General features: G+C 38.5%; 3 protein-coding genes across 3 annotated transcripts; 2 read left to right on the top strand and 1 right to left on the bottom strand.

Moving 5' to 3' along the window:
- The first annotated feature begins 8,396 nt into the window (after positions 1-8,396).
- Positions 8,397-10,632, top strand: tac3a (tachykinin precursor 3a). The gene is made up of 7 exons (XM_068733624.1): positions 8,397-8,609; positions 8,999-9,114; positions 9,396-9,495; positions 9,704-9,733; positions 9,815-9,868; positions 9,999-10,065; positions 10,334-10,632. The coding sequence occupies exons 2-7, from the start codon at positions 9,013-9,015 to the stop codon at positions 10,350-10,352; spliced, it is 372 nt and encodes a 123-aa protein (XP_068589725.1). The 5' UTR covers positions 8,397-8,609; positions 8,999-9,012; the 3' UTR covers positions 10,353-10,632.
- A 124-nt stretch (positions 10,633-10,756) lies between these two features.
- Positions 10,757-15,946, bottom strand: c1galt1la (core 1 synthase, glycoprotein-N-acetylgalactosamine 3-beta-galactosyltransferase 1, like a). The gene is made up of 4 exons (XM_068733622.1): positions 15,607-15,946; positions 14,529-14,790; positions 13,381-14,045; positions 10,757-12,072 (listed from the first exon to the last, which is right to left on the bottom strand). Exons 2-4 carry the CDS (start codon positions 14,737-14,739, stop codon positions 11,731-11,733), a joined length of 1,218 nt encoding a protein of 405 aa, XP_068589723.1. The 5' UTR covers positions 14,740-14,790; positions 15,607-15,946; the 3' UTR covers positions 10,757-11,730.
- A 1,590-nt stretch (positions 15,947-17,536) lies between these two features.
- b4galnt1a (beta-1,4-N-acetyl-galactosaminyl transferase 1a) lies at positions 17,537-24,088 on the top strand. The gene is made up of 11 exons (XM_068733671.1): positions 17,537-17,634; positions 19,660-19,871; positions 19,961-20,143; positions 20,866-20,972; positions 21,111-21,148; positions 21,262-21,442; positions 21,782-21,874; positions 21,969-22,156; positions 22,257-22,397; positions 22,833-23,070; positions 23,223-24,088. The coding sequence occupies exons 2-11, from the start codon at positions 19,660-19,662 to the stop codon at positions 23,432-23,434; spliced, it is 1,593 nt and encodes a 530-aa protein (XP_068589772.1). The 5' UTR covers positions 17,537-17,634; the 3' UTR covers positions 23,435-24,088.
- The last annotated feature ends 3,185 nt before the right edge of the window (positions 24,089-27,273 follow it).

The raw sequence follows: 27,273 nt of genomic DNA, 5'->3' as shown, positions 1-27,273 counted from the left end.
GGACTGCGCTCACGTAACAGACAACAGGCTTTGCGACCTCTGAACACGTAACAATAACAAAAAAGAGCTGAGCACGTGTCTTCACTAGCTAACTAGCTTAGCGGGGAAACAACAGCCTGAAGGAATTCAATTGTCCGGACAATAACCCCGCGCATGACGGGATGCTTCGTAATTAACGGACAACGCATATTGTCCAAATCAATGTAATTAACACAATGACAAGAAAAACTCACAAGAACCAGTCACATATATTTACATGACAACAAAGCAACAAATCAATCCAGCAACACTGCAGCGCTAGAGCACGAGCCATTCATAATATTCATAAAAATGACAAGATAGACAAATGAACACAATAGAAAGCAGTTCACTTACCACAGCTGCTGTTCACTTAGCTTGTGCTGTCCTGTCATGTAGCTGCCTTGGTTAGCATAGCTCCAAACAGCTCCAAACACCAAGAGCTCAGTTGCAAATGAAACGCATTCTTAGCCATAAAATGTGCAACGCTTCCCCGCCACTGTCAGCCAGAAATACAGTTCATACAAATACTTTTCCATGCTGGGTCAGGGCTGCTAGCTGTGGGCTTGACCGACCCTTTGATACAATGTCCAGCTTTTCTGGAAATGTCCTTCTCCAGAAATCCGTTTCTCCTCCTTCTTCAGCCATTGGGTGTTAAAAAAACACAGCTAGGTAAAAAAATAAATAATCTACACCAAACAAAACGCTAAAAATGTCATAACTTCTCTTACATATGTTTCAACTTGAACTCTTACTAAACACTAGATCTGCTAGCTAGCTTTCTGTTTGACAAAAGTCACGCTGGCCCACTGACCAATCACGGCGCACCTTAATGCTGACGTACTTAGCAGGCTACCTGGGTAGCTCTGGCACGTCAAAGAATACGCCCAACATGTCAAACTAAAGATCTGATTGGTTGAAGACGATGACAATCAACAATATCGTCCCCATATACTTTAATCTGCAAAGTCTACCTAGAGAGCCTCGGGCCTCTCTCCTTACATAGAGAAATAGAGGCTGAATCTGATTGGATAAAAGCTCTACTTAAACAAGCTGTGCTGGAAGCAGTGCTGCAGGCTGGAAGCAGAGCAACAGAGGAAGACAGGAGCTGTGCAATGAGAAAATAAGCTAATGGGAAAAAAATGTAGAATACATGTAGTGTATTTGTGAAAAATTATTAAATTATAAAATAGCTATAACTTTGTGATTCTGTTTAGGCCAGCAGAGAAGGCTTAGCTGGCCCTGACGGCCCACCACTGAGTTTGACTCATAATAATTTTAATCATTTGTGTCATTTTTGATAAAAAATATTGATCGATGCAGCTATTACACCTTGTAAATGTTAAAATCCATATAATTTGAATATCTACCTCAAATTAAACTGAGACAACTTGAAACTATTCTAAAGTCATCTCAGCGAGGAGACCTCTTGTTTGTGTATCAACGGCAGCATGAGCTGGTGCTGTCAATGGCTGCTGCAGCTTTGTCTTAGAGCAAAGGTCTTCAACAGGAGGTCCACGACTCCTAGGGGGTCCGCAGAGGTACTGCAGGGGGTCCGTGAAATTTTTGGTTGATTAGACAATTTTTTTAATTATTTTTCCACAAATTTAAATGTCTTTAAATACACATTAACATGAATCCAACGAATGGATAAATGGAGGCAAAAGATGTTATCTTTCAGTCAGAAATGCACACATTCAGCGACACACAGGAGCTCTCTCAAGCTGGGCACCGGTTCACTCACAGCGCGAGACTAGCCTGGACCTGTTCCTCCAAGCCTCCTGTACACAAAGAGGAGGACACGCCCCTATCACGAGGCTGCATGTTACATGCTGGCTCTGTCAGGTTCCCCGTGATTGACCGAGAGCCTATTCAGTCCCCAGCTGACTAAGATCCCAGACACAAGGACGCACGCTGCAATATTATTTGAAAAGAAGATACCGTTGTAAAAATAGTTTTTTTTTTTATTAAAAAACAACATTTACTTCACCCACGAATCCTTGTGCAATTAATTTTGCAAGATATTCCTGGCTAAAACACTGCAGCTCCTATCCAAGTGTATGGACATTGTTATGAGCAAAAATAGATAGTTTTGTAACTCGACCAAAAAACATGAATCTGTCCATTATTTTAATAGTTCAGTATTCTATGCACGATAACAGGTATGTTTATGCATGGCACTGGCACTAATAGGCCATCACTCATTTTTTGTTTCCACATTTAGGTTTAAAATAAAAAATTCAATTTGAATAGCTTGTATGCATGATTATCATGCAATTGACAGACAATGTTGATATTGGCATTGGTATCAGTTGACAAGGTGTGTTTATAAATGTCAGTGGCACGGCCACCCTACTCACTGTACCTTGCACATGTTTAAAATTAAAACATGAATATATGAACCTGTGTATTATTTGAATAGCTTAGTATTGAATGCACAATAACAAGGTATGTTTATACATGGCACTAGGCCCAGTTTAATACAAAACACAATTTTATACAATATATATATAGTAGGGGGTCCCTGCTCCATCTCTCTATCAGTTTGGGGGTCCTTGGCCTGAAAAACGTTGAAGACCCCTGTCTTAGAGACAAACACAACTGTCTTTATGTGATGTGTCAGAGTTGATCAATAGCTGACCCCTCATACCATGAAAGCAATAACAGCTGTTTCTTGAAGGTAAATTAGGTGAGTGCTCCATGAATAATGTGTTTCATTGACTTGCTCTCCTGTGAAAAGAGACAAAGTGGAGCACAAAAATGCCAGCGGTTATTCATAGGCAGGTTTTTTATTGCCTCTGAAATAATCTTTATGCAGGACTCACCTTTGCTCTATTATCACTGTGGTAATCTGCAATATGTATTCTGTTTTGAAATACAGCAATCATGACCATAAAGTGGGCCAGTGGTTGTACATGCACACAAACTTATTTAAGCTTATTATGTATCATAAAACCTTTTGCCCATAATGGCAAATAAAGATCAAAGGACTGATACAACCTCTCAGGAAATGACTGATGTCATTGAAATAGAAAAGAACTGAGATCAGTGTGGCCCATAGCATTCCCAGCATTGCCATGGGAAATTTTACACATTGTCTCATGGGTTTTTGTTAGATCACAGCTGAATAAAACAAGTGAATTTATTTCAGTGTTTGTATGTTGATGTGTTTGTCTGTGCTTTCTCTTGAAGGTATAGTATGCTGACATGGACACTCACACAGCAGGAAGGGACAAATCACAAAATTCCAAATGTTCCATTTCGATCAGACGGTGAATAATGTGACCATAAAGGGTTTCATGGTTTCCAATATCTGTGTCAGTCCCGATGTTGCACACTTTGATCTCATGATTTAATAATTTCCCTTGACACAATTTTATGAGCAGGCGGGACAAAATGAAATAAGCAGCAAAGAGAGGTCAAGTCCGGGCACAGTCAGTCAGTGCAATATTTAGGTGTGATGTAAGCTCAGTTGCTATATTACTGGCTCTTCACACCACAGTAATGTGCTATAAAACCTATATCTCCATCATCTACCCACAGCTTCAAAAACAGACAACTCCGACATGGATTTAAAACAAAATATCAATTACGAGCCTGGTCTCCTGCTCTCAAGCCGATTACAACTCCTCGAAAAGCACAATATTCTTTCAGTTACAATGATGCCAAAGCTTTTGATTGTTGAGTATTGCAGCTCAGTGGCAAGACTTACAACTTAACACGATATGAACACAAACAAAAAACAGACAGACAAAACAGAGGTGGAAAATACAAATCACTTTGTTTCAAATTGTTTTGTTTAGTTCAGCTTAAAAACTTGTTGTCAACTGATCATGTACTTTGTTCACTTTTTTTCAAGCTAAGCCGTGTAAATACACATCAGGACACATGCTTATATCAATAAGCAACTGTATCACTGTTCATAATGTGGTGTTGGTCGCCACAGATCATGTCTGTCTTCAGTTCAGTACTAAGTTAAAGTTGCTGGTTCAAGCTGTTATGTTCAAATCAGTACAATAAGCTTATGCAAGCATTGTTTACAAGGTTAATAGAACATAAGCTAACTATTTACATTACAGTAACAGCTCTAAGAAACGGTAAAAAGCCACTGATTTCTGCAGTGTCAATGGTGATTCAGTAGAGTCAGATCAATATGAACAGTCGGTGTAAAACATTTGCTCGTAGTAACAGTGCCAATAGTGCAAGTAACCCCAAATTGCTGACAGAGCTAATAGTTTACTTGAGATGGAACCTGAGGGTTGGTTCTACACTTACGCTACGACGCAGTCGGTCAGGGTGGCGTTATCAGCTGTAACAGGTTTATGAAAGCAGTGTATCTTTACATAGATAATAGTTGTTTGCTTCCATTTTAATGTTCTGAATGTATAATAAAGATCCTTTAATATTGCTTTCCTAACTGTGTAAAATAAAATGTAACAAATAAATACATGTATATGTACTGAGTTGTTATTTATTAAAATAATGGTATCTGATATCAGATCGGCCTATTGTCGATCCAGCTATTTGAATAAGGTATTGAACTAATATCCAATATCAGTATCGGTATCTGTGCATATCTATTAAATTCAAATGTACAATATTCAAACTGAATGCAAAGACATCTTAGTTGTAACAGTATCCAATGTTTGGAAAAGTGTCAGCAGGTTAATGACCAAATGGCAGAGGAAATAAATTTAGCGTGAAGCAGCCATTACCAGCTCACCGTAGCAGAAAAATGGCAGCATTCAACACCCCTCTGCAAAGGAAATATCTTCATATCTTAGACATGTTTCATAATAAATTGTCAAATTAAAACACAAAACCCTTCAGCAACAAACAGACAATCTTCAACAAACTTCTTCACCTCTTCAGGATGGAAATCACATTGTTAGGGTTGAAAATCTCCATTTATCTGACTGTGTAACTGTGTAACGTTGTGTAACAGTTGGTAACCTCTGTGGTGAACAGGATGCTAATGTTTCTATCTTCGAGAGTATTGTCACTACATGAGCACAAAACAGAACAATTGTTACAAGACCACAACAGAGAGTCCGGAGCTCAAACAGCATCAGTCTTGTTTTCTCCCACAGGCCTCAGTGCCAACCATCGTCACTGAGAGAAGATTAAAGGGGACAAAAAGCTTTTGACAAGGAGAGGGCAGAAAAACACTTTCAGAAGCTCTTTGGAAAAAAAGAATGTGTTTTTGGTTTAGCAGCACCACAGCTCACAGTTTCACATACCCATCATGATCTAATGCAAATAGACTTTCAAAGCATATCAGCATCCATGCCAGTCTTAAAGAAACAGTCTTCAAATTAACATTTAGATGGAAGTGACACTTCAGGACCTCACAAGTCAGAGATCAGGGAGGAGTGGGTGGAATGAAAAAACTGTATCCATCAAAGTCATTTTGCATGCCCCAAGGAGAAGTATAAAGTGGACTCTAAGTTAAATTCCCTCATTAGATTAGAGCCCATTAACTCAATTATTGACAGGTGCATCCTATGATCTACCGTGGAGAGGCCTGGAATTGTCTAGATCTGCTTATTTTAGTCTGCATGTCGCCACAAGCAAGAACAAACAGCAGGGATGGCCACTGAGCGTGCAACAAACTGTTTTCCTGTTACTGAGTTCACACTTTCAGAATCCCCTTTGGACTTAATGGCCAGTGATTGCAAGCTGTGCATCCAAACCCAGCCTGTTTACAAATATAGCTTAATCTACACTCTCTGATTAATCTGTATTCACATGTCCTCACATGGAACTCCAAACACACTGAATTGGCAGATGGAGTTTTCCGTCTTGCATTATCAAATTTTTGGCCTTCTACAGTCGTAGCTATGTTGGAGAGTTGAATAAATTATGTGAGATAAAGATTTTTCTCTCTCTGTCCACCCTTTTAAAAATATGTTCCCTCTCTAATTCTCACTTCATGTGTTCCATGGCAAGGTTATCTCAATCTATTCAGCCTGTTTATTTAATAAGCGAGTACAGGAAAAGCAGGATCAATGGGCAAAATGATTTCATGAAAATGTTAAAGTAGGTATAGGGGTCTAACTAGATGAAATTCCATATGATACTGACATTCAGACAGCCTGCTCTTCAAACATATGCAGATAAATATTTCAGATAGACATCTGAATGGAAATATGATGAAGCCAGAAAACATTAATGAACTGTTTGCAACATTTAACTTTTGCAATGGAAGATTTTAATATTTTCAAGTGGCCAAATGACTATTTGAGTATTTGAGCTCACCACAAATTCTGAGAGACACATTCCTTCATACGCATATATGTCAAATGAAGCTGAGCTGTGTCTTTTCATTTTTGTCTTCACTGACCCACCTATAGCCACCTGCTATGAGTAAGCCAACCGTGAACATCCTGCCTACCTGTCAGCCCCTGAGCAGCTGTCAGCATAGCTCCAAGGGGAGCCCATACTAAGTCAGAGTTTTCATTGTGAGGTGTGCCAGTAATGAACTACATTTAAATGCAATACAGAAGAGGGTGTATCATGTCTAACTGTTCAGCAGCGCGCAGGGCATGTGACAACCTGTAATGTATTGCAGAATGTATAACTAGCCCTGCAACACATCCAACCCAAGCTTACATTTCCATGGCATGTTGTGGATAAACAGCCCCTGGCACTCTCTCACTGTGCACTCTGTTAGTCCAAAAACAGGGTCGCTTTGATTACCAAGGAGGATAAAAAAGCACTCATCAATAATGTACAAATGCAATTAATGACTTCCCACACCTCTGTCAGATCCTCCACCCCGAACCCCTGCACTGCTTCAATCCCCAACACTACTACATACAGGAACAGGACAAATATGGAAGTGGGAAGTCATTATTAAAACATAGGGGCATTAACCTTTTGTGAAATGCACTATCTGGATTCTTGCCTGGTGCTTTGTTGTGTCATACGCTCTTCTATCAGGGCTCAGTCTCCAGAGGTCCCAGCCATTGATAGCTGCATTAGTTCCCCATGCCTGTTTCACAGCTATGATCTCAAACTTTGCTTTGCTCAAATATTCATGCCTCTTTGCATTCTGAATGTGTGTGCAAACACTAACACAGTAATTGCTTGTGTAATTGCAAGAAAAATTATAGGTTTAGTATAATTTGAGTTGTTTTCAGTTGCTGATGATGAATGTTGTTTTCATGATACACGTAAATATTGTTTCAGGATTTAGATGAATAGCAAATAGTACTGTCCAGCTTGTGTTTATTTTTATAGGAAATGATACTGCATCTTTACAACTATGCAAGAACAACTAAATCATGTTTTTCTGCTTGGAGATAAAGTTATTTTTAAAAAGTGTCTCACAGGCTGTGCTTATACAAGTTGCAAGACAGACATTTTATCTTACCACCTGTCAGAGCCGTTTAAGAGAGAATTTAGCAGCCCTGGAAACAATTTCAAGTCACCCTCTGAATCACGTGGTACTCATTGTGTCAATGCTGTTATGATGATGATGTGTCTGCCCAATCAACAGATGTCTAGATTTTATTCATGACAACTCAGCCTGTCTATCTGTACTGATAATATTCACTTCTTGATTTGTGTTCATAACTCAGTGTGCTAGTGTTTTATTTTGTATGTAATATGAATATGAATAGTTCTTTTGAGCATTGTCAAAAACATATTTTCATTATCTTTTGAATTCAATTAAATTCATGTAGTATGGTTATGAATTCGTTAATCGCTTAACTAACCAAAACCCATGGAGATGGGTGGGGATGTTTGTTTTCATTTTAAATGTTCTGTAAATTCTCAGCTATGTAGCAGTCATATACATTACATTACAGTCATTTAGCAGATTCTTTTATCCAAAGCAACTTACAATTCAGATTCTATCACACCGTAGACGCAGCTACGGGAGCAATTTTGGGGTTAAGTGTCTTGCTCAAGGACACATCGACATGCGACTAGTAGAGTATACATCACCATCTTCTATAGTGACATGAAGAGGCAGCTGCTGTCTATATAATTACTTCCTAAAAAGATTAGTATCTTGTCAGTAACTACATGTCGACTGGTCAATGGAGTGGAAAGGCATAGAGGAGCATGTGAGGATGATGGAGGCTAAGAAGTGGATAAATGTACTTTCAACATACAAGTTCAGATTTTATCTCAGACAAAATTATCAGCTGCAATTTAAAAAAGTGTGATGTTGAAGCCAACTGCGATTTGAGAGTAAACTTTAAGAAAAATCCCAAATATGTTCATGTAAGGGCTTGAGTCCTCAAACCTATGTCCTCGTGACGTTGCCGAGACGGTTTTTTTTTTAGTAAAGGGGGGAGTTGGTGTGTATTGTGGGGAGGCAACAGCTCCCAGCAGCATCATGACCATCAATGATTATTCGTAGCCTTCAGCACAGCGTGATGTAAGTCCTGCTACTCCACCTACGCTCCAGTTGCTGATTGGCGTTACGCAGGTATCCTGCTATTATTTATTAACCCAAAGCGCGGATTCTTCATTTATCCTGACTGGATCTCACTGCAGGACCTCTCCGTTCCTACTTTACTCTGCACCAGGGCGCACGCAGCTGACACTTATACCACTACATAATCTATACCGAACAGGTAAAGAAAAAGATTCCTCTTAAATGTTTAAAGTAAAATGTGTATTATTGTTTATCGTTTATTTAATCTATTTTCAACAGTTCATTTATTTTTCTGCCACGAAGAAGTGGAAGGGTTTACCATGACTTTTTGGGGTCTACGTGACATTATTGTCGTCTTGTTTTTTTGTCTTTGCTGGATAATCACAAGATAATCAAAACAATCACTTACTAATTACACCAACGACACTATTATGATCTAAATCTTTGAAAATCTATGCGCACTTTTACGCACCAATTACGCAGCGGGTTATACACAACAGGTACAATTGGTTTCTGATTATAAGCTATATTTTTGCCAATATTGAAACAACTTAATACGACAGGATAACTGTAAATTTTGTCGCACAGGTGGTGCTGAGAAAATGAGGAGAGGTTTGCTGCTGGTGACTCTGTTTCTCATCATGAAACTTCGACACAGCCAGTCCAGATGCGAGGAGCCCGGATCGCGTAGAGCAACTTCAGATGTAGGTTTCCCAGAAAGAGATAGATAGATAGATAGATAGATAGATAGATAGATAGATAGATAGATAGATAGATAGATAGATATATACTAACTTTATTGATCCCGCGAGGGGAAATTATTTTGTTACAAGCAGCAATAGGTTCCAGAGCAGCAATAGGTTACAGGTGTAAAAATCTTAATATTATATATAAAGAAAAAAAAAAAAAAAAAGCAATGACAAAGCTGATTACCAGACCATATGTTAGCATGAACTAATTTATTTTTTGCTTCTCATAATTCCAGCATACCACAGGCTTGAACAGCCTCAAGCAGAACAGTGTGAAGAGGTTTAGCGATTTGGATTATGATAGCTTTGTGGGACTGATGGGAAGAAGAGACGCTGGTGAGTATCTCACTGATTATATTCAAATGTGTATAGTAGTAATAATAATAATAATAATAATAATAATACATTGAAAAAAACGGCAAAACCACAAGGCTCACTATAGGCTTTGTGGCGTAAATGTCCTTTCTTAAATTTGGATTTTATTTTCTCAAATGTTCACTTCAATTTCACAGTTTTTTTTCCTTTTTGATTTAATTTTGATCAGATGCAAACGCTGTACAGTCACCACAAAAAAGTAAGACCTTTGAGATTAGTAATTATATCTTTAATTTCTTTGAAAACATAAAAATTGAATAGTTCTCATTCTTCTTTGTAGGGGAAATGCATGACATCTTTGTTGGTCTTATGGGAAGGAGAAACTCAGAGCCTGGTGAGTGTGGCAATTCACAAGTGTCAAATATCTGTTAAAGCCCTGTTGGCTTTTGTGTGCATTCAGATTTCAGGTGTTCATCATGCAGATAACATATTATGATACTATATTGTAATGTCTGCTCTCACAGATAATGGTCCCTGGAGGAGAGAGTATGCAGAGAGGAGAGGCATTTTTCTCAACAAGTGCAGGCTGAGGTGAATGCCGTTTCTTTTTTACTAAGTAGATGGAATATCTTCACTAATAAAAAAACAAAGTCAACACTTAACAGTTAACCTGGCTAATAAATAAAACATATAGGACAGAGGTTTTGAAGATTTCTGCTGTCTTTAACACTGCTGACTCAAATTACTTTTCGATATTTCCTCTGTATGCTTTTTGTTTCTAAAAAGTAGATCTCAAATGCATGAATAACGAGTATGTATGTGTGTGTGCGCGCGCGTGTGTGTCCGTGTTTTGTTACAGGTTTCTACAGGGGCTGTAGACATTCACAATGAAGAAACTCCCTCATCTGGCAACAATGACAGAAGATCACAGAGAACACAAACAATGAACTAAACGTCTAATGGAAACAATTAAATGCCGTGATTCACACTGTATACCTGCCAGCTGGCTTATGAAAGTGACCATAACCTAAACAGATTGTATTTGTTTTATCTGAAGACAAAACATGATTAGTAGTGGGAGCCGATACATTCTATTTCTTCATCATGTTATTCTTTGTTCTTCAAAAGTTGAAAATAAACATCATTTTTTAAACATCATTTATTCATTTAAAACATAAGTGCATTTTCCTGAAGCCGTTTATGAGTGATTCTTCAAGCTTGATGCCTGAACAGACAGCAATGTTCAATCACACCTGCTACAATGTTTTCTGTTGGGTTATAAAAAATGACTTATGGGGTTCATTGCCGTTTTAGATTTACTGTTTTCATCAAAAGCTGCAGTGTTTTCAAAAAGTACAGGAGGTTTCAAGTACACAATTGGATCAGAGCATCTCATATCACTATAAAAAGAAGACATTTTTAACAGCACAGTTGTTGTCATTACTGAAACAAACATCGTATCGCTGCTGATAGATTCTGCTTTTACTATCAAACCACAGGGTTTAAAAGAAAAGCAAAGACAAACAACTGCAAACAGATGCAAAGGCAAAAAAAAAATTTAATTTGAAATGTTGCTTGTAGTTTCATAAAGTAAATAAATAAAATAATTAGATATAATTGAAATTTAACTTCAGAAAAGTAAAACCAGAACATCAGATTTAACACCAGAAAAACAAAGAGGCCATACATAAAGAGAAGTTGTGACACACACGCACACGCGCGCGCACACACACACACACACACACACACACACACACACACACACACACACACACACACACACACACACACACACACACACACACACACACACACACACACACACACACACACACACACACACACACACACACACACACAAAATGTAGTGCTGCGCTCCATTTCAAGACACAAATAATAATAAATGACAAATAAAATCTTTTCATACATCTGCTGCTGCATTATTGGCTCAGAACAGGTACTTTAAAATAATATTCTATGTGCCTCTTCCGGCATTCCCCCAAACACATATCTGTGACTGTGCATGTTTATTTCATTTACAAATTTAAATGACTATGTCAAACTAAACCAAAACTTTATCTTGATTAAAAATAGCCAAGCCATACAAAGCTGCCATTGAATCATATTCAGATTTTAACCACTGCGAGTGCTTACAGTGTCATACTGGCTGGAATTATACTGTGATTGGATCAAAGAAGGCCCATCAGAAGAGAACATTAGCCGACATACTGTGCAGGGAGATCAACCACAGCTGAATCAGCGGTGCCTGCCTTGAGTGACTGCAGTCCTGTTCTCAGTGACAAGATTGTCTTTCCCCCCTTTCTCTGACTCCATCTCTGCTTTAGTTTGATTTCCACTAACAGAAAGAGCTGAAGTTGTGTGACTCCTTCCATCTGTCACCTCCTGAACCCGTTTAAGTTCCTCCGTCACGGCTGTCTGCGACAGTGGGCCGAGGCTCAGACCCTGGCGTAAGGAGGGCCGGTAGCGTGGCCTGTAGCCGTACGCTCTCAGGTGATAGGTGTAGTACTCCAGTGTGTACATAAGCTCTGCCTCTACATAATGGAAAGATACTGCCAAGTCAGAGCAGCACTGTGGACCCTGAGGAAGAATAACACACAGACATACAAAAACACACACACACACACACGTTAGCACATAGGATTGCACAAAAAACACACATGTACAGATACTAAAAGTTAGGACATTAGAACACACTGGAAATATGCTACATTGCAATGTATTTTAGCATTAATAATTCTGACACATAAACAAACAGTGGCAGTCTCTATCATCCATCACTCTGCAATCAGATTTCACAGATTTTACTGCACGAATGTACCTTGTTCTCAAGCAAAAAGGAGAAATTGACTATTAATTATCCAGAATACTCACTTGCAGCAACTTTTTTTGCTGCTGCAACTACTACAGCATACAGGTTTAACCTCCAGCTTTTCTTCACAATGTTTTTAAGCTCTTAGCTTCTTTGGATAAAGCAGTTCAGCTTCCAACTCGGCTAGTTTTACATTTAAACTACCAGGATTTTCAGCAGTGCAGTTCAATGCTTTTGGGCTTTAACATTTTTCAGGAGAGTATCTGCATTTTCAGCAATGCTTTGCAATTAATTTCAGCTTTCACATGCATTTTCTAATTTGAATTGCAAAGTAGTTCCATCATTTGCACCAAATTGACCAATTTTCCCTTTGTTGACAGGACACTATCTCTGTTGCAATCATCTACTTTAAAATGAACTCATTTCTATTTCAATTCACTCAGGGGTCAAGAACGGCAGTTGAATGTGCTAGATAATTACATATTCATTTATTTAGTTATTATACTTTGGATTATAGCAACACTTAGATTTTGTTTTATTCATCAAAAGAAAAATAAACAGTATATTGCACACGACTTAGTCTCAGTTAGAGAATAGGTCCCTACTGTAAATTACAAAATGAAAGAATAATTCTTTCACTTGAAGTGCAGATGCACACTAATGATATTAAAGGATTTTCAACTAACAGGTTCACCCCCTCAACAACATGTCTACTAACCTGACTTGCCCCTTTCTAATAAGGCTTATCCACTCCACTGGATGTCCGTCTTATCTCTGAGCTATCTGTAAACCGCCTTGTGCTTTAATGGTGACTTTTTTATGCACTTTTGGACAGCTTGTAGAATAGATTTAGACAAGAAACATGGGGACTGAGGGTGGTATGACATGATGCAAACTGGGGATGTTGGGGTGATATGGTATGCGTCTTACCATTATTACACTGGACACCCTATTCTAAAGCATTTTCAGCATAGGTATGTTTTATATTTGTTTGCTTTTAGCATATCTACCAACTTGTACTAATGTGCATTTTCACCGCACTAGCTCACAAATAAAACATAAGTGAAGTGACTTGCCTCAACAATTGGGTAGTAGCAATAGCTCCAGTACCAGAAGCTCTTGGAGAACTTGCTAGTTAGATGGTGCTCTGGCACAAATGGGTGGAAAGTTTCTCGATGCAAAGTATCTCTGGAGTCCCCCGCCAAAACGCCCATCTTCTCTAAACACTGCCCCAACGCCAAGTCCTCTACGGGCGTGGTGTGTGAGCAAACTTTGGTTCGAAAACCTTCAACGAATCTCTTGAGGGCCTCTTTGCTAAGCACGTAGCCTGCCCCTCCGCTCATGTAGCCTTGCTTGGTGTACGGCTTGAAACGTTTGCCGAAGTAGATGGGCTCTTCAGGTGTGTGGTTGGACAGAATCCAGCGCAGGTTGTCCACCACCACATAGGTGTCATCATCAGCTTTAAGGAACCAATCTGCTTCACTCGCATGGTGCTCGTAGACATAATGGAAGGCTCGAATGGTCTTCCAGTAGAGCTGGTCACGGCCCTCCTTAGTGCCCAGGCCTACAGTGGGGAAGTCTGGGTCCTCCTCGGAGCTCATGAACACCACCACGTTGCAGTGGCGACTCCAGGTGGCCCTGACGTGGCGGGCCCTGCTCTGCAGGTTATAAGGTCCAGTCATCACCCAACAGAGAACACGAACCTTCTGGTACAACACGTCTGCCACCCGGCTGTCTTCATCTAGAGGGGCACAGCAAACAGTATAATACACAATGTCCACGCAATGAGCAACCGTACATGTGGTTCAATCAGGAACGCCACACTACAATGGCACTCCACACATGAGCATGAGCGCTCCATGTCCAATCACTTTATTTCTACTTGCTATGTTGTAGATGACACTTGAAATAATAACCTTGGTCAACTTTCCTGCAGTAGTACCTATAAGTGTAAATGCCTCAACAGATTAGAAAGTCATCAAAGACAGTTACCTGTTTAAGAGTAACTAAGGGTGGGCAGGTATCAGTCAATCAATTTTGGCCTCTGTGCATTTCCCTCTTTTACCAAGGCTACTTCCAAATATCAAAGCATCCATGCCAAATAATATACACCCCATCTGCTCTTTCAGTGTTTTTTAGTGAAATAAATAAACTCCATTTATCACCCTACACATAGTAAATGATTTATTTCTGTAGAGGACCAGTGTGGAAGACTGTAAATCACCTTCGTTGTGAGAGTGTTGCAGGTTGATGAGAGCAGCTCCCTCCTTCCTCCAGCTGGTTGGTCTCTCAGACACCGCTGTGGCTTTTTCCTGAGCCTCTGACAGCACGGGGTAGCTCCTCTCAAACCACACCTGGCGCAGGAAGAAGTAGATACTGCAGGCCCCCACCAAGAAGCCCAGGGAGAAGGCCCATCTGGAGCTGGAGCCCTTCATGGTGAGACCGACCCCCAGCACTGAAATGTCCCAGTTACAGCATGTCTACGTCTGAACACAACACACCAGGATCAGTTTGATGGACTGACAAACCTGAAATGTTATTAAAAATTATTTTGCAAATCATTGTGTCGGAAAAGGCGATGAACTCCAAAGGTATCTGCATGGGGAGACATGTTTTTGATGTGTGCATAAAAAATGAAAAGATGCAATGTGATTCGAGTCCACTCTGCTAGCTTTATATTATATTGGATGCACTTTTAAGGCCCAGACAACACATTAAAGTATTACAATGTCTTTAAGACACATTGATTGATACATATACATTTAAACTATAGGCTATAATATAAACACCTTAATTCGGTTTGTATTTTTGGCATGAAGACTTTTATAGAGTCCTTTGTGGACATGTACTTCGCACTTAACAGTGTTTGTGTCTCACTGCTAAATTGTAGCTGTTGCAAACCGTAGACTGATGTTAACAATTAACATGAGTCGTTTATTCTAAAAAAAAAATAAAAAGAACTCTCCATATATCATCCTTCCCTTCATTATCCGAACGATAAATAAAGTCGGAGATAATCCAGTCACCCTTGGCATTACATCAGTTTACCCAAAACACATGACAGAGTGCTGCGATAGCGAAATAAAGCCATGTGGTATCCATGACTATAACTGTAAATTTGCTGAAATGTTATTATACACAGTAGCAGCAATGTGTATATTTCCAGTCAGCAACAATGTGATCTACACCCGTAGGCCTGCGTGTGTTATTTACCTTTGCTGGGTTATCAGTCATTGATGTGCACGACATGGTTTAACCCATAAGCAGCGAAACATTGCCCGTTACTGAAAATCGGCACAAACCTGCTACACCTGTCAGTCGTGTCGTCACATGCTCACATGATCCGATGTGTTCTTTATAGTTGAAGTCGTCCCTATTTTGCGTCGCCAAATGAGATGATTAACGATGAGAAAAAGCCACTGTGCAGATCATTTCATTCTTCGGCATCACGGGCTAAAGCTCTGAAAAGGTGGCCTCTCATTGGCTGGCTGCTGGTGACGTGTAGAGGAAGCCGCCTTTCACGTCCTGAAATGCACTAACGAAAACTAACTGATAGTTTGATTTATATCTACATGTATGTATTATTAATTAAATGTGTGATTTGAAGATGCTGATAGATTTAAAAAAAAAAAAAAAAAAAAAAAAAAAGTAAGAGGGGTAAAGCTGTTGTTCAGTTTTAGCTTTGCCACTAGGTTTCACCCTAACAAAGCCTAAAGGATCTAAACAGCCTATGATCTACCATAAGACTTTATTATAGCTTTAAAACATCAAGTCTTGGAACCGGGCTACTCTTGGGTAGATGTAAAGTAGCTGCTGAGTGGGCAGGTGAGGTGAATTAATGTAATCAGGAGGGAGCCGGGAGTCAAAGCCTGTCATGACAATAACCGGCAACATAGAATGTTTATTAAGGTTGCTGTAAATTGTAAACAAATACAAATAGTTCAAAGTAATACATATTGAATGTATGACTATTGAATGGGTAATGTAATAGAATACTTTATATACAATAATTGGGTGGTTAAACATACACAGCATGCAGGATTTATATATTTCAATTAATAATGGAACACAAAGACACTCAAGCCATGTGCACAGTCATCTAAAGACAGGATGCATATTTAAGTCCATGACAAACCACAGAAGTGAGCCGGAAAAGAAACAGCAAAACAAGACAATAATAGAAATGGTTAATTTCAGCCACAAAATTAATGAAAAAAAAGATACCAGACAAAATACTGAAAGAACTCAGCATTAAGCGATGGAGTTGCATTATAGATCTGGTCAGAGAGAAGTGGTCAAATAGTCAGGAGGCTATAGAGACACCAATACTGTGGTATAGAAAAGTGGAACTAGCAGAATCCCTGAAGACACAAAGCTATAAGACATGGGATAAATAAAAAAGGCCTGAAGCACCAGAAGTGAGAATTTCCCAACCAAAGTAAGGTACTTTTTTTTTACCTAAATATGGCTACAGAAATAACATAGGTTTTTTTGAAAGTTGCATCTCATAAAACACTTTTTATTATATTTTTTTATGAAGTTTCAATAGAAAGTAATCAAAGCATCAGAAAACAGAATTGAAAGTAAAGATTTTGAAATAATCGCACACCCATCTTCAGTTAATTAAAGTGGGAATTAGAGCCCTGACAGACCAACAAATGCTCAGTTGGGTTCAATTTGTAAATCAGATCATCTTTTCATATAATTTAAAAGCCACTGTGTCTATACTTTAATATCAATGGGATAATAACTATATATAGTTAACTATAATAGTTGTAATTATTCTAAAAGTATGAAACATACTCTGATTGGGATAATAAGTTGTGTCTGATTAGTTTTCTTGTTTGTTTTCTTACACACAAGTTAAATTGGCCTACGTAGTTAAAACTTCTTCAAGTTACATGCTCTCTCTCTCTCATTTTAAAAATACAGAATCCATGACTGTGTGGGAGGAGTTGGATTGGTTGGATAGGAGATAGGAGTTGGAGTGTTTAGATCTTTAAGATCCAAACACTTCTAAACGTTTCTCACTTTCCGCAGCATGACAACGTGGTGCTTAAAAAGTCTATTGTGTTGACAGGATAATAAGATGCCTACACGATTCAACCAGTAAAACTGGCTCAACTACGAAACCATGCTTCTTAAATACAAACTTGTATATGCAAAGCATTTGGCCCACGGTGATAACGTGCGCTCCAAGAGGAGTGGCTCCAAACAGCTGCAGCTCCAGGACCCAGGACGCACTTGAACGCGTCTTGCAGGGTCACAAACCGCTTTCACACGACCGGAACAGGACTTGACTTGAAGGCGCTGGAAATATTTATCCTACGGTAACAACAACATTAAGAACAATGTCCATATCTCTTCTTTCTGAACTGTTTGGCATATCTCATTGAATTACTGCTTTCGTCGCTTGACAAATTGGGTATGGGAGGCTTTGGCACCATTGGTTGTTTTTTTTTATTACTTTAAGCTATCATGGATCGTTAGTGCTGGCACATAAAACCGTCCATCTGTAACTGACCATATATAGCCTTTACATTTGTCTCGCGTAATTTCAAATTAAATCGCATAAAGACAAATTTCCCCCTGGGGATGAATACAGTACATATCTATCTATCTAATCATAAACATGTACATAATATATAAAAAATATATTTGACATAATTATAAAATGTTTGAATAGCCCCACACAAAATATCGTATACACTCTTTCTTTTGTTAGACTTGTTTAATCTTGTACAATATTTTTGCATATACTTTTTTTTTTTTTTAATGCATGTTGAACATTTGCCTGAGTTATGTCATTTTGTGATAGTTATGGAAACGCATGAGGCTTCTTCAGTTGGGTGATTATACCGTATGTGAGCAGTTTTTTTGTTTGTGTTTTTTACTTATGTAGCTACTCTGTGGTCACGTTAACGTAAAGAAGTCAAACCTTGTGGTGGCTGTTTTGCATGGTAGCTTACTGTTTTGCATGGTAGCTGCAGGAACAGAAATTAAATATAATTTCATTATATTGCCTCAAAGCCAAAATGCATTCTGTTCTTGAAAAGAGAAAGAAGAAGAGATTTAGCTGTTTATTGTTGTTTAAGTGTTTCACTGTGAGCTGGTCTGTATAGTCGATTTCACAAAAACCAAGAGGAAGCATTTGGCATCATAGTTGGAATTTTACTTTGTTTGGAGTTGCCCTCAGTGTCTATTCACCTACTTCTCTTCCCTAGACCTGTACCAACAGGTTCTCATTCCAACTTGTCACATTCTGGTGCTTTGCCAAACCCCTTTCTAACGCACTGGTTAGCCCAGCGCTCAGTAAACGCGTAGTTAAATAAGTAAACTAAGAAAAAGTTAAACAATTTAGCATACACACACTTAAGGGTGCCATGACAAAGCATCGGTGATGCCCTGGGAATGACAATGGGGTGTCTGTACAGCCAAAAATGTGGTACGAGATCAAAACGAGGAAGCATGCTGATATGCCTGAGTGCTGTGTTAATCACACACATAATCATTATTCAGTCAAATGTATGGCATATTTTATTTTATTTTAGCATCTTAACACTGTTTTTGTGGTCTCACGGAGCTTCTACTTGGTCTTCTACCTGAGATTGGAAAGTCCCTGATTCTAGAGTTAAATGTATTTCAATCTTGTTATCTTTAAGATAGCAAACACTCAATTGGATGGAATGGAATTTCACACAACAATATGCATTGAATATGCATGAACCACCTTTAAACCAACACACCATCAACTGCAGTTTCAAAATGGGTGGTACCTGACAAAACATATCCGCAGGCTTCATCATGAACACTGCAGACCGCAATACTGCAAATGTAGCACACACATCCTGTTGACCTCATTAAGTTCTCATTGAATTTCACATGAGCTTAATTTTATTTCATAAAAGGCGGGAGAAGTTATTGATGCTGATTTATGAACAATAGTGCATTGCCTTCTTTACATGCCATGCAACCAATACGCTTGATGGTGCTTTGGGAGCATGATGCATGAATGGGATGCAGTTCTAGATTTGACAACCCAAATTTAGTTTAAATTCAGATGTCATAATTTCAAATGTTATAGTTCAGTGATCTTAAAGGTCTAATGATGTGCAATACATGAATACAATGAACCAGCTAATTTCAAATTCAGGACTTTTGACAACAGCTCCAAATAAATTGTAAACCAGCTATGAAGAACTGAAAAATCCAGGCTCATGTCAAATTATCAACAATCCAATCAAAGCCAGTTATTCCCATGTGAAAGACAGGACCTCTTTTGCATGCCCCGTTGTTTTCCTTATCCTGTGTCTATAAGTATACCATTTTGACATTTCCTTTCAACTTCATTCTAGATGCGTGCCAACTATAAGAAGCGTCTTGGACTGCTTTTGATCAGTGGACTATTGCTTTTCCTGTTTTGCACTTGGAGCCCTGGGACCAGCTCAGGAGTTGACATACAGCCAAGACAGTGGGGTCAAATTCAGAAACTCCTCGAAGGGAAAATCCAAGACACCACCAGTGGCTATCATGACATTGCCTACCATATAAAGAATGATGTAGCATGGTTAGTTGTAAGTCAGTATGTCTAAAATTCTGCTCTGAATTTTCATTTTTATCCTTAAAAACTCACTCAGTGCCATTTTTTTCTGACAGTCATTTGGCTCAAAATACATGTGTGTGCCGGGCTGATGAGGAGACCTTTCACCTGCCATTCTCCGATCTGCTGGTCTCACGTGTGTGGGCCCACAACATTGAGCTTGCGTTCTTAGAGTCCCATCCTGACCCAAGGGGTGTGAAGCGTCACAGAGCTCAGGAGTATAGCCGCTTTCAGAAGAGGTGAAGTTCAACTGATAAACCATGTGACTCAGTGAATCAGTGAACACACCCTTGTGTACTCATGTAATTGTCAGCTTGAATCACTTCTGTTTTAGAAGGCATAAGGTATTCATGAGGTATTATTTAGCCATGGAATAATATAAACAACTTTATATTAACTTAAAAGAAGACAGTTTAGGTGCAAACCTCAAACCTCAAATCATTCTCGTTAATGCTCTCTGGGTGTTGGCGAAAACAGCTGTCCTGTAGCCTGAGGAATCTGCCGGGTTTATATATCTCATTATTTTGTGTGCACATGGGTACTGTATACCTGCTGCATGTCTATGAAGATTCTCAGTATTAGTAGAGCTGATACTTATTTTGATTATTGATGTTAATAATAGTGAAAACTACCACAATGTTGCAGAGCCCAAAAGTACATCTTTAAATTGTTTGTTTTCTCTTCCAGCAGTCCAAAGTAAAACATATTTAATTTACAATTGCATCAAGCAAAGGAAAGAGGAAAACGTATTCTCAGACATACAGGACAAAGGAAATCTAACTAAAAGGCAACTAGATATCATTAGTTTAACTTATGAGCTACGTGATGCAGATTTTGATGTGCTTGAACCATAAAACAAATTTGCAATGTGTCTTCTCTGTGTGCAGTCTTCGATCAAAGTAACAAATAGGACTATGGTGTAGAAATACACTTTCCCCTCTAATATGTTCTGTTTGTAAAGATCCTACAATCCTGCAGATGTGCTTATTGTAGCTGAGGCCAACAATCCTCTTCAGTATCCTACCCAGGGCGTGGAGGTGCGACCCCTCAAAACGATCATCATTCCTGGTAAAAGCATATCTGACATTACACTATGATATCAAAGCTTGTACATGTACGTTTTCACCTACTTTTGGTCTGTTAGTTAAAATGCTTCACCATCATCACATCTTGATATTCCCAGTAGTAATTTCTGTCTTCTCATAGGTTTGGGTCTTAAAGAAGAAACAGGATCCAGCCATACGGTATTTTATTTACTTTGTGGTTTTCTTTGGGATAAACAAACCCACTTTTTTCTGTCTAAATGTTAAACTTGTTTGTTTATTTTTTCCTCAAAACCATGCAATTGGTGCACCAGGTTTATTTGACAGCAACATTGGGGACTTTTGATGTTGCTGCTACAGTGGACAGGGTCTCTATTAAAGGAGAAGGAGAGAAGCACATGATACTTTCTAGTCCTCTTCTGTCCGCTCTGAACAGGCAGCTGCAGTTCGTCACCTATACAAACACTGTTTTTCATCCCAAGACAGCAGATACAGGTAAAGTTATCATGTGGATACTATCTTGGTACTAAAAGTAGAACATTATGTTTACCTGTTCAACCTTATAGAGTTTCATCCAAATGATCAGAGGTAATACTCAACACTTTGAATCAATAATTAATGAACCAATAGACATTATGGTAATGGAGTAAGAACGCATTAATCAATACAAGGTTCTTTATATCTGTGAAATATATTACATTCAGATACAATTTCATAATTACTATTAAAGAAGTGACAAGGACTGCAGTGCATAGGCAATTACAGTTTGACAGTTATGTTAACAATGATAGAAATATGCACTGCTTCATCTCTTATCCCAATTCTGTTCTGCAGTTCAGTTTTCTACTGACGTTCACCAGTCATTTTTCACTATTAAAGTTGGACATGGAACCATACCTAAACTTTACAACTCTGGATATCAAAGAGGTTTGTGAGCAGTTATGTCATTATCAATTTATTTTTTATGCAAAGTGTTTAAATGCCCCATTGCAATGTTTTCTCTTGTTTTTCTTCTATTTAGAGTACAATATTAGTGCTCTTGTTACCATCGCCACCAAGACCTTTCTACGCTATGACAAACTCAAAGACCTCATTGACAGCATTCGGCAATATTATCCCACCGTCACCATAGTGATAGCAGATGATAATGAACACCCACAGTCAGTGACCGGGCCTCACATTGACCATTACATCATGCCATTTGGAAAGGTAAATAAGTTTTACTATGTCTCTTTGAAGTATCATGGATTGTAATTATTAACCAGCACAGTTTTCTATGTGTTGATCAACCTTCATCTACTATATACAGGGTTGGTTTGCAGGAAGAAACCTGGCAGTGTCTCAAGTGACAACCAAATATGTGCTCTGGGTGGATGATGATTTCATCTTCACTGCAAACACCAAGGTGGAGAGGATGGTGGACATCTTAGAAAAGACTACTCTGGATCTGGTGAGTTTCAAGCCCAGAGACAGTACTATGTGTGTGGACGATATCTGCTGTTCTGATGGTGACTGCATATTATTGTATGGATAAATACTCTGCTGACTTAAAAGTTTTTGAATTTGCACACAACTCTGCATATATACACTCATACCACACAGAACACATTTTCATAGGTAAAGCAGGCAGGAAATACATTAATTCTGCTCGTAGAAGTGCCCGTAGGTGTGAATGTAAGCGTGAATGGTTGTCTGTCTCTATGTGTCAGCCCTGTGATAATCTGACGACCAGTGTGTACCCTGTCTTCACCCAATGTCTCAATGTCAATGTACCCTGAAAGGATAAGCGGTTACAGATAATAGATGTATTACGTTAGCGTCATCCAGCGTGTGACTTGACTGTGTCTATCTTCACACATTTATTTCATTGTCTTAATGACTTCAGGTCGGTGGTGCAGTGAGAGAGGTGACAGGTTACACTGTAACTTTCCGTCACACCATTTCAGTGGAAGAAGGGGGAGAGGAGGGTGACTGTTTACATATCAGGAATGGCTATCACCATGTCATCGAGGGATTTCCCAACTGTGTGGTAGCTGATGCAGTCATCAACTTCTTCCTAGGGAGGACAGACAAGGTGCAGCAGGCGGGATTTAATCCCCGTCTGGCTCGGCACGGTCATCTAGGTGAGTCTATCCGTAACGTTGGCTGTCAAATGTATTAACATAGCAGTTTATATTAGCTATTTTCTTTACACACTGCAGTACAGCTGTGATGACAATGTTGAGTTGCTGCAGAGGAAGGATTGTTCAAACTAAATTTTCTTTTGGCACTGCAGAGTTTTTCATCGACGCTCTGGGCTCCCTCCACGTTGGCTCCTGTAGTGACGTCATTGTAAGCCACGCATCGAAGATCATTCTACCCTGGAGTAAAACAGACTCACAAAAGGCTTATGAGAAATTCCGCTATTCATCTTCCAGTGCTGATTCTGACGTTCATAAGGAAGACTTCTACTTCAAGAACAGGTTCAAGTGCATGACCAGTCATTGAAACTTGTGCTGAACATGTCTGTTTGCTGCCTAAATGTGAGGGGAAATGGGAAATTATTGTTTTCAGGTGAAGTGAAGACTGCAGAAAATTATATTGTTGTATTTTACAGTTTGTTTACTACCTTAGCACTTTCTGTTAAGATTGTGTGGACAGATTACAGTTCTTTGGTCAAGGTATCATGATATCTTTAATGCACTGTGTTGATGTCCATTTCTAATGTGACTTGAAAAAGATACAACGACACAATCTGTAGAGGTTTACCCAACCTTCACTAATCAAGCTGATTATGATGTAATCAATGATTCCCAATCTTTTTCGTTTAACAAAAGCCCACATCCCTGCCAGATTGGCTCAAGGTCTGTAAATCATTAAATTTCCTGTTCAGTAGATAGCAGGAATATCCTGGAATTGTTCATTAGTAATTCACCTCAGAGACAACAGTACGATGGGAACATATCTGTTGCTGCATCTACGAATGTCTGATTTTATTTTTATATACAAATTAAGTGAATATTAAATAATGCTATTTGTTTAGCTATTTGTGTCATGTTACATGTTGCACTGCACTGGCAACAACTCAATATGTATGGTATGCCACTCAAAGGCTTATTTATCATATTTGTTGTTTTCTCAATAAAAAACATGGCTCATGGATTTATCATGGTTTTTTTTACTCGGGTAACATGTATGTTTATAACATGCTTTGAATGTATTGTGACACTGTATTTGTGCACTTGGCTGTGAAGGTGTAAAAAATTAAAATGTGATAAATAATACAAATTACACTGTTGAACTATATTTTCAGTTATTGAATGTTTGACAAGCTTGTACTTTGTTCTTTAAATAATACAAGAGAGGAAGTCATCAAGGGAGGAAGTCATGAAGCTTATCGTTCAAGGTTAAATGTTGATTTATTGTTAACACAGGGTTGCCCAAGGTAATGCAATTGTGGCATGGTCCATTTATGCTACACAAGAAAAACATGACAACACGAAAACAGTGGTGCATTTTTAGAATTTGCATCAAAAGGAATGTAAACAGCAACAACAAAAACACTTAATTCTCTGGGCAACAGGGAAACATTGCCCATCAACTTTGGCTATGTTTGAGCACCAAGCATCATTGACCGTGGCTAAGTGGAGAGCAGGGCCGCCTTTCAATCAAAGGGTCGGCGGTTCCCCGGCTCCTGCTCCACTAGTCTCATGTCAATGTGTCCTTGAGCAAGACACTTAACCCCAAAACTACCTATGGTATATAGATAGATACTGAATTGTAAGTTGCTTTGGATAAAAGCGTCTGTAAAATGTCTGTAATGTAATGTAAACCTACCTCCTCTCGTACCACTGGAGTCCAGCGGATCACCCTGTCAATTACAGCTTTATCCGGGATGTCATAATGGAGCATGGCGTCTGTAAAGATGACGCCGATATCCTGTTGCTAGTTTAACCTCGTGGATGTAATTGTATTCTCCAAACACACAAGGGAGGAAATTGAAATCCATTTTTCCAAATAGATGAACATATATAAAACAATATTTCAATGTAATATTCAAATATTTTAAGTATCTGATCCTTAAAATTGTTTGAAATTATATCACATGTATCATTTTATCATTTGCCACATTATCCTTCATGACATTTATCTTCAAATCTCAACTCATTTTAGTCTCTGAAGCAAATTAAACTTTTTCATTTTCAAGTGAAGATTTTGAGAAATTGCACTTGGGTTTGGTAGCAAAACATTCATTTCATTATTCAATTACCTGAATGAAGTGTTTGATGATGTATAGCCTATACCTTTGTACTATATTATGGCCGTTTAAAGATACTCATACTGGCAATAGACTTTTCATTTCTGTTCTTTAGCTCAAGTAGTATTTTGAAAGAGGAACCTTTACTTATAATTAATCAAGTATTTCTACATTGTGGTTTTGGTACTTTTACTTAAGTAATGAATAAGTACTTATTCCACCATAGGTCATTGTTATGGCAATGTATCATGTTGTTCTTTAGATATAACTTGTATCACTTAAACCTGAACGTATGCAGACAAGGCCATCCAGACTCACCAAACCCAATTAATAAATGTTATCATATCGAAGGTATTTAATGTCTGGCTTGCTTGATCTCACCACTTAACCCTCTTACATGGATATCAAGCACATAGCAAGGCTGGGACTTTGGCCTGGATGCCTGGACCCTTGAATGGATAGAGCTCTTTCCCAATGTATGAACTATACGTAAGGAAAGAGCTCTATCCATTCAGCTGAATTATTCAAAAGTGTCTGTTCAATAAATACTTAGACATTTGAGAGTTTTTTCATCACGGTTATTTCTCACAGGGAAAAAAAGATTAATTTCCACCACAGTAATAAGATGTCTTTCTGATGGCGTGATGTGTGATCGTATTTGTTTCCAACAAAGATAAATAAAGAAGTTAACAAACTTCTTGTATTATTACTATGGTGACAGCTGACTGTCATTCCAATGTTTCACCACAAGATGGAAACAAAAGATCAGAGAATAATGCCACACAAATTGAATGATCTTCTACCTTGCTTTTGAGGACCCTAACATGATTATCATTATAAGTAGTATACTACTACTAGTAGTGGTAGTAGTAGTGTGGTATCAGTAGAATAAGTACAAGCAGTATTAGTATTTTCACAATAATTATGAGCCCACATGGTTGATTACAGTGCCTGTGTTTACCAGTACATATCAAAGTTTGTTGTTTTCTGCTGTTTCTGTACTTGCATTAATATGAAATAATATAAATTACTTGATGTTTTATCCTTTCATAAATATTATTCCACTGTTTTCTCCTGTTTTTTTTCCATTTGTTTTGGGTTTTTTCACTGGGCTACGTGTGGGTCAATTAACATAACTGTTAGAACATGTACACGATACCTGTAAGTACTTTTTCATTAATCAAAGCTTTGTCATTCAATCACTGACCTTCCCGGAGGAGTTTGCTGGGTTTTATGTTTGTGTACAGTTAGTAGGTCTGCCGGTAAAATCTGGCTTAGTAAACATTTGGCCAGAGCCTTGTGTACCATGTTCTAATTGAAGTGGACTACTTCCTGCCAATTAGTGAAACACTCCTTGAGCTTTAAAGGGAAAACCCAAAGGGTACAGTGTCTAGAGGCCTCTTTGAAATATGCACTGGAAAAAATTAATAACTTGGCTATCCAACATCAAGCAAGGAAATAATTAGTTTTTTTTCCCCTTTTTCATCCTGGTTTTGAACTCACACTGCATATAGTTTTATCAGGTCAAAGTAACAGGATTATCATGAGTAGCAGTGGGGGAAAACCTTTAGCTGTTGGACAGCAGAGGACAACATGGCTGTGAGCTAAGACACCACTTCCAATCAATGCAATGGCATTTACAGCTACTGGTAACACATATCTTGCACATCTTTCAGAAGGTTTTGTCAGACTTGGTTTATAATATGAACATCTTTCTTTCTGTAGAAAGTGGTAGACAGGCTGGTTACATGTAATGTGATTTTAAGTTTAAAAGAAAATATACATGAAATGACACCAGTGTAGCTTGCCTGATGCATGTTAAATAAACCAGAATTCAGCAAAACTAATGACCTGTGGTCCTACTTTCCCCTTGGTAAAAATGAAATCCTTTGTCTTTGTGACATTTGAATAATGCATTTTTCATTTTTCCTTATATCTCAGTGCAGACACACCGGTCTAAGGTAGCTCACCAAATACAAAGACTGCTCTTCTTCTCTCTTCAAAATATGACAGAGTGGCGTGCTTCACATTCCACACTGTGTTTTCCCCCAAAATGTATTCACACTTAATAATCATGGTAAACCAAGTA

The sequence above is a fragment of the Cebidichthys violaceus genome, unplaced genomic scaffold, assembly GCF_023349555.1.
Source record: "Cebidichthys violaceus isolate CVI_PGR_0920_01 unplaced genomic scaffold, fCebVio1.0.p SCAF_6, whole genome shotgun sequence".
Lineage (NCBI taxonomy): Eukaryota > Metazoa > Chordata > Actinopteri > Perciformes > Stichaeidae > Cebidichthys > Cebidichthys violaceus.
Note: the sequence above shows the minus strand (reverse complement) of the source record. Positions and strands in the feature narration are given on the sequence as shown.